At 52.7% G+C, this 7,253-nt stretch overlaps 1 protein-coding gene and 1 long non-coding RNA gene across 6 annotated transcripts in view; both read right to left on the bottom strand.

The window, feature by feature from the left end:
* Dab2ip (DAB2 interacting protein) overlaps positions 1 to 7,253 on the bottom strand; it is a 179,422-nt gene that overhangs the window by 151,066 nt on the left and 21,103 nt on the right. Inside the window, exon 1 of one of the 5 annotated variants that reach the window (XM_031370019.1) lies at positions 1,432 to 1,801. The exons of 3 other annotated variants lie outside the window; for them this stretch is intronic. In XM_031370019.1, coding sequence (XP_031225879.1) covers positions 1,432 to 1,534 — 103 coding nt within the window. In that variant the 5' untranslated portion in view covers positions 1,535 to 1,801. Of the gene's footprint in view, positions 1 to 426; positions 658 to 1,431; positions 1,802 to 7,253 lie in introns of those variants that run through there. One more of the 5 variants, XM_031370030.1, reaches the window with a different exon arrangement.
* Positions 5,009 to 6,517, bottom strand: LOC116090071. The gene is made up of 2 exons (XR_004118537.1): positions 6,441 to 6,517; positions 5,009 to 5,177 (listed from the first exon to the last, which is right to left on the bottom strand). It is a non-coding gene; the product is annotated as an uncharacterized LOC116090071 (long non-coding RNA).

The following is a 7,253-nucleotide window of genomic DNA, read 5'->3' as shown; positions in this document are numbered from 1 at the left end:
AGAGAGAGAGAGAGAGAGAGATGGGGTCTGAAATTTACAGGAAGGTGGGGTCCTGAAAGTTACAGGAAGCCTCTGAAATTGATAGACTGGAGTACCCTGTACCCCAACTCCTAGATGGGAAACCCCAGCTGAAGGTGCTTTCTTGATGACACCTGTGCTCTGCTTTCCAGAGGAAAGCATCAGCCCTGCACCCGGCTGCGGTCAGGGACAGAGGCATAAAACAGCAAAGTTTAAAGGGTCTGACAAGGCTCAGAGGTCCTGCGGGAGAGCCGCGATGAGAACTGAGTAAAGTGAGGCTGAGGCGCACTCCTCAGCCCTGTAGCTCTATAGAGGTATCAAAGCTCTCAAGGTCTTCAAGAAGACCCTGCTCGGATCCCTGCAGGTGTTAGGGGACCCCCAACTTGACCTGTGGTCCTTAGCCATTACCTCTACGTGGTGGCCTAGCCGCTGAGCGCTGTGCAGTCAGAGAAGCCCAGGGCCAGGGTCCCGTGGTCACCAAGTCTCCGGGTCGCAGGGCACTGGGCTGCCAGTTCGGCCGTAGGAAAGTTTCCGTGGGGCCGGCTGGGCCGAGCGGAGCGGGCCGGGCTGGAGCGAGCTCCGGCCGGCTCCGCCGCCTCTCGGGGCGCCGCGGCTCTCTGCACCCGGGCCACCCGGCCAGCCCTTCCCTGCCAATCGCAGGCCCCGCTGCCGCAGCTCTGCCCGCCCACGGGCCCCAGCGGGGGCGGATGGGGAGGGGCGGGGGCGCACCTGTTTGGTCAATCGACCCCACATCTCCACCACCCGCCCGGCCGGACTGGGCAGGGCGAACCCCTCGGCTGCCAGCGCTCGCCCCCGCCCGGGCTTGGCCAGGGTCCAGGCGGGGCCACACGCCTCTCCTCTGGCACTGCTCAGCCGGGTCCAGCTCGCGCATGGCCTCAGCCCGCCCTCCTAGGTCCTTCTCTGCCTCCCTTGCTGTAGCCCAGGGACAGAGAGATAGTCAAGGCTTATCTTTCCTTACTCCTCTGTCACCTTCTAACTACCCCCGCCCTGCGAGCATCGTTCCCGCGCGCGCTGACCCCTTCAATTTTCCCATACGTCCAGCACCATCTCCAAGTTCAGGCTTGGAGGCAGGTACCAGTGCCTGAGCAAAGAACCGTAGCACCCTGTCCACTTAAACTCTGGGACACCCCAATCCGCCCTGCTCGGTGTCCCCCACCAACCTCCTTGGCCACACAGACTTCATCGTCCCATTTTCCGCGAGGGAAACATTGAGACCAGAAGTGGGCGAAGGCTTTTTGCGATCTTTTGGCAGGTGAGTTGACAGAGTTCGCTTGGCTTCTATCCCCGAAACTGGTGGATGCCTGGGCCCGCCCCGCCTGGCCCCGGGGGACGGCCTGGAGGGGAAGATCGCGGAGGAGGAGGAGGCCCGCGATGGCGCGCGCCGGGCCTTACCTCGGCTGCAGAGCGAGTCCCCACAGAGCGCGCCCGCGGGAGGCCCCAACAGCGGCAGGGAGGCCCAGGCGAGCGCTCGGGAGGCCGAGCGCCCAGCGCCCATGACGGCCGGCGTCGGACCTGCCTCCCTCCGCGGCACCTGTGGCGCCAGCGCTGCGCACGCGGCCTGGGCCTCGGGGGTCCGGCCCTGCCGTGCGGCCGCTCCCCCGGGCTCCTCGTGCCGTCCCGGCTCCGACTCCCACGGCGGCGGCGCGGACCCGGGCGGGGAGCAGGCCGCCCTGAGCGGGGCTGCTATTTTTAGTGGGAGCTGCTCTCCCAGTCGGACAGACAGAACCAGTTAATTCGGCCGTTGAAGAAGGGCCTGTCCTGGGAGCTCCCCGGAAAGGCGGCCGTGGCCCTGCTGAAAGCTGATCCTGCGCATTCCTGCCTCTCGAGGCGGGAGGGCGGGAGGACGCCTGTAATTCCAGGGGGAAGCCTGCGTTCTCTCAAGCTGCGCCTTGGGCCCAAGTGCACTCCCTGAGAGGGCTCTTGAAACTGACCTTGGAACATGGCCCACCATCACAAGCCTCAGATGATGGAGCAGAACATGTCTACCTTACTGAGAGTGACCGCTTCTTGTTAGGAAGAGGGCCTACGAAAGGGAGTCTGAACCCCAACACAGCACGAAGTCATCATTCTGAAGTTTCTTGATGAAGGAAGTAGTGAATGCCAGATACAGAGCAATGATGTGCTCTGGATGGACCCAGGCGGCTTTGAAAGCCCAGTGCTTTTCAATGATGTGGTCTTGGCAAACCACCTCAATTCTGGATCTACCTGCTTGTCTGGGGGTGGGGGAAGGAGTTTTTTGGAGCTCCAACACAATATCTGAGAAACCCTTTGTGAGCAAAACCATTACATACTTGTTCCTTCCAGGAAGGTACGAAGACTCAGGCTCTGCGCTGAGAAGTTGTGGGAGGAGCCTAGAGAGGTACATGTGGTGTTAGAGGAAGGGTAAATCAATAGGCTGGAGGATTAGAATAGAGGCTGCAAAAATAGACTCACACATGTATGGAAACTTAATATTTGGCAGAAGTGGTGCTGGAGGTCAGTGGAGAAAGAGTAGACTCTTCTATAAATGGTGCTGGAGCAATTGGATGTCTGTATTAGAAAAGAAAAATGGAATCCCTACTCCACACCGTCAGTTTAGGGTATACAAAAGATTAAATATGAAAACAAGCTGGGCATGGTGCCTTGCATTAGTAAGCCCAGGAACTGGGAGGCTGAGGCAGGAGGACTGCCATGAATTTAAGGCCAGCCTGCGTTACATAATTCCAGGCCATGAGTTTGAACTACACAGTGAGCCTCTGATTCTAAACAAACAAACAAATAAACAAACTTGTCAGAGGACAAGATTTCTTGAAGACCCACAGAACATCATGAGAAAAATGGATGCATTTAATTAAAATGTGAACGCCAGTCTATCAGAAGAAGATATACGGGAATCCAATGCAAAATATACAAAGGCCTCTGACAAATTGAGTTTCAGAAGGAAAAGTAGAGGGCTGGGGGTGTCGGTTAGTTGCTAAAGTGATGGCCTGGTGTTGGATCCCCAGCAGCACATAAACCAGGTGTGGTGGCAAAAACCTGTAATCCCAGCCAAACGGGAGGTGGAGGCAGGAGGGTCAGAAGTTCAAGGACACCCTGAGCTACAAAAAGACTTCACAGCATGTATGATCAGGCACCTAGCAGAAGGAACATGGATGCCCATTAAACAGATGCAAAGAGAGCCTCATTGTAACCAAGGACACACAAAATCAGGCCTCGGTCGGGAGAGTGTCACATCAGTCCTGTCAGATTGGTACCCAAGCAAAAGGGAGACAGTGGAATATGGAGTGTGGAGAACACCCATGCCAGGAGGGAAGGTGGCTACAGACACTCTGGAAAACAGACCAGCAGCACCAGAAAACACCTAGCTATCCCATCATCCCTGGGGGACACACTTAGTGAATGTGAGGCAAGGCCGCCTGCGACCATGTGCAGACCGCACAGACCCATTGCAGAGTGCCCTGAGAGTCTCTGCCGCAGTGAGGCAGACTAGCTAGAGAATCTTCCAGTATCTGGAGGGGGGGGGGGGGGGGGGGGGGGGGGGGAGAAGACAGAGCAAGTTGCAGAGGAACAAATAGCATGATATCATTCATTTGGATTCTTTAAATACGAAAACCCAAATACCCATCTATCACATGAGTGTGCACAGATGCAAGAGCAGAAAGCATGCAGAGGCATGATAAATGCACCTTTCAGCAAAGCATTTACCCCAGGGAGGCAGAGGGGGCTGTGAGGGCAGGAGGAGGAGGCTTCCCGTTTAGGTAAGGGCTTATTTTTTTTTTGACTGGAGTGGTAAGTGCCTAAATGTCTGTCTCGTGAGTGTGTGTGTGTGTGTGTGTGTGTATGTATGTGTGTGCGTGCAAGCGCACGTGGTATATTGGAAGATTGAACCTAGGGCCTTGTGAGTGAATGCTAGACAGTCACTGAGCTATACCTCTAGACCCCAGACTTAAGAAAAAACAAACAAACAAACACAAAAGAAGCCTAATGGGAATCCCTAAAAATATCCAGTCCTGATCCAAAGGGACACTTTCCTCCTCCTCCTCCTCCTCCTCCTCCTCTTCCTCCTCCTCTTCTTCCTCCTTCTCCTCCTTTTCCTTCTCCAACTCCTTCTTTTTTTTAAGATTTACTTATTTATTTTATGTATATGAGTACACTGGAGCTGTACTCCAAAAGAGGGGCATCAGACCCCATGACAGATGGTTGTGAGCCACCATGTGGTTGCTGGGAATTGAACTCAGGTCCTCTGGAAGAGCAGCCAGTGCTCTTGACTGCTGAGCTATCTCTCCAGCCCTACTTTCCTTCTTTTACTGATGTCATCTTGTCTAAGTGCTGACGCATGAACACAGTCTGGCTTGCCACCGCAAGTACTCAGAAAACCCAAAGAATGCTAATAGCTTCCTAGCACATCTCCCCTCAAGTGCTGCTCAGCCTAGACGCAGCCTGATGGACTCCCCCAGCCCACCTTGCAGGCCAGGCCTCCAAGGCTCTCAGCTCCCTGTGCTTTCAAAGGGTTTACACAGGCAGTGTGTCATTCTAGCCTGCTGTTCCCAGTCTCTGCTTCAGCGCTTCTATGATACAATTCTGCCATGGGAGCCCTGAGTGAGTTGGAGGGTCCACATTTATTCCTGATCAGCTCCCTAGTGCCAGTCCTTCACTGTCTATATCATCACAAGATGGACGGTGGCACCTACTTTCAGATTTGTCTCCTGAAGCACTCTTTTTTTAAGACAAGGTCTTGTTACTGTAGTTCATCCTGGTTTCAAGCTTGCAATGCTCCTGCCTCAGCCTCCCTAGTACAAAGATTATAGATGAGTACTACTGCACCTTCTCATATCCTACCTTTTCTGGGTTACCGGTGCAGGCCCACCCTCTCTCTGCACAGGGACTTAATTAGGACAAAAGAACATAAATGTTGAGTGAATCCAAATACTCTGAGATCCAACTCTGAGACCATGCCAAACTCTCAGAAGGAAGACAACCCAAATGCTCAAATAACTGCTTGGTCTTCATGAATGGTCTTGAGAGTAACATGAACTTGGAGGTCAGAGAGAGCTGCATCCAATCTGGGTTGAACCATTTACTAGCTGTGTAATCTAACATGCCACTTCGTTCATTCGAGCCTCAGTGTTGGGGTCTGCACGGCCAGGATCTGGTGAGGCCTGTCACAGGGAGAGATTAGGATGAGTCCACAGAAGCCATATTCACATCCCCCTTCTTAGGTCAATCAGCAATTATGTGAATGTTGGCCAAGAGGAAGATGTTTGCAGAGGATGGTGGAAGGAACCCAGTTGATCCACTATGCAAGTAGAAAGCTGGTTTAAAAACAACAACAAGGGTGTGATCGGGTTCTGAGCAGAAGTATGCACCTGGAGGCTGGCTGGGTAGCTGGAAGTGTCAAGAGCCTACTCTAGCACCTTTGCCCTGTTCCTCCTCCCAGCATTCCCCTCCCCAGGTGCCGAGCTGCACAGCGTGCCAGCCTCGCAGATCCTCCTCTTTGTCTCCCCATAGCCACTCAGCTCCCTCCAATCTGTTCTCACATATATCTCAGGGATCTCAATCTGGACCTGTCTTTTCCTTGCCAGCTTCCATCTGTAGGGGCGACAGAGCCCGCGGCTCCTTCCCCAGGGACACGTCTGAAGTGATTTACCAAATACATCATCTGTACTTGTATATGCAAAGTCTACATATGTTCTCCTGTCGGGAGCTTCCGTCAAGGCAACATGCAGGCCTGGGAATTGCTTATGGTCCAGACTCTAGAAGATGAACCTGCCAGAGTTACATGTTCTACATGCAGGCAGAAGCATGAAGTTGACAGGGCTGAGTGGTCACTGGAAAAGAGCAGCCCTGTGCACTTCAAGGGTTCTGGTGAGAGATTTTTCTAAGCTAATAAACCAGTCCCTTTGATTTAAATCCTATCGTACAATGTAATATCCCCAAGATGACATAAACATTAGTCACTGTTGGTCCTTTGTCTCACGCAAATGGCTGTGTAAGGCAGGGATCCCAGACAACTTACAGTCTGCCACCTTCTTTTTGAAGGAAGGGTCTCATGTGTCTCAGGCTAGCCTCAAACTTGCTGTAACTAAGGATAACCTTGAGTTAGTGATCCTCCTAACTATGCCTCCTTCCCAGCTAACTGCTAGGATTACAAATGTGCACTACCCTGCTCGTTTTTCTGTCTGGTTTTGTGTATATGTGTGACTTTGTGGGATATGCTGAGATTCAAACCTAAGGCACCGTACATGTTAAACCAACATTCTCCCAACCCCCACATCCCCAGCCCCTGTCATCTTTCTTAGTGGCTGTCTAGACCATCAATGACCTCCCTATTGGCAAGGTTAAAGGATGCTCTTGTGCCTTCATCTCCCCTAACCTCTAGCAATCTGTGATTCTGTGGACAATCCTGATCCCTTCTGACTCACCACATTCCCCCAGTTTCTCTCCAAATTTTTCTGGGCTACTCCATCTTATTCCTTGGCCATTTTGATGATAAGACTCTCAGAACCTGATTGCCCTTAATATTCTGAACATAACATTCTGATTGCTCATAATGTTCCAATGAAGGAGCCCAGGGCGTCACCCGCTGTCCTTACACAGCAGGTACTGTGGTCCTTTGCCCAGGCTTCTGTAAGCATCAAGCTACTTCTCTGCCTCTAGGCCTTTCTCCCTGTGGATCCTACTACCCATTGGTGCCTCTTGAGAGACTGGCAGAACACAGATCCAAGCAGATCTCTCCTAACCCTGCTGAAAAGCTTTCAAGGGCTTTATGCTGTATTTGTGTGGCTGGTAACAAAAACAAACAAACAAACAAAGCCTCCAAGGGAACTCCCCAGTTCTGAACAAGAGCATGTGCTTTGAGGCTGGCCCAGGCGCCTTGAGGCTGGCCCAGGCGCCAGAACAGAAGCCTCCCAGCTCTGCTTCCCTTTGTGCTGTCAGCCACTCCAGCTAAGTTCTAAGTTCTCAGATAAACAACAGTCCTTCCTCAGACCTGGCCTTTGCACATTAACCTCCCGCTTGCTTTCAGAACACTTTCTTCTATTCTTTCCTCTCTTGGCCTGGCTAGCTTCTTCATTAGCTTCCAGTGGCCATTTAATGTCACTCCCTCAGAGCAACCTTGCCTCGCTTTCACTAGACACCTGTACCTTTCATTAGACGACACTTGTACCTTTCACTAGACACCTGTACCCTTCACTAGACACCTGTACCCTTCACTAGACACCTGTACCCTTCACTAG

Source organism: Mastomys coucha, unplaced genomic scaffold (assembly GCF_008632895.1).
Source record: "Mastomys coucha isolate ucsf_1 unplaced genomic scaffold, UCSF_Mcou_1 pScaffold15, whole genome shotgun sequence".
Lineage (NCBI taxonomy): Eukaryota > Metazoa > Chordata > Mammalia > Rodentia > Muridae > Mastomys > Mastomys coucha.
Note: the sequence above shows the minus strand (reverse complement) of the source record. Positions and strands in the feature narration are given on the sequence as shown.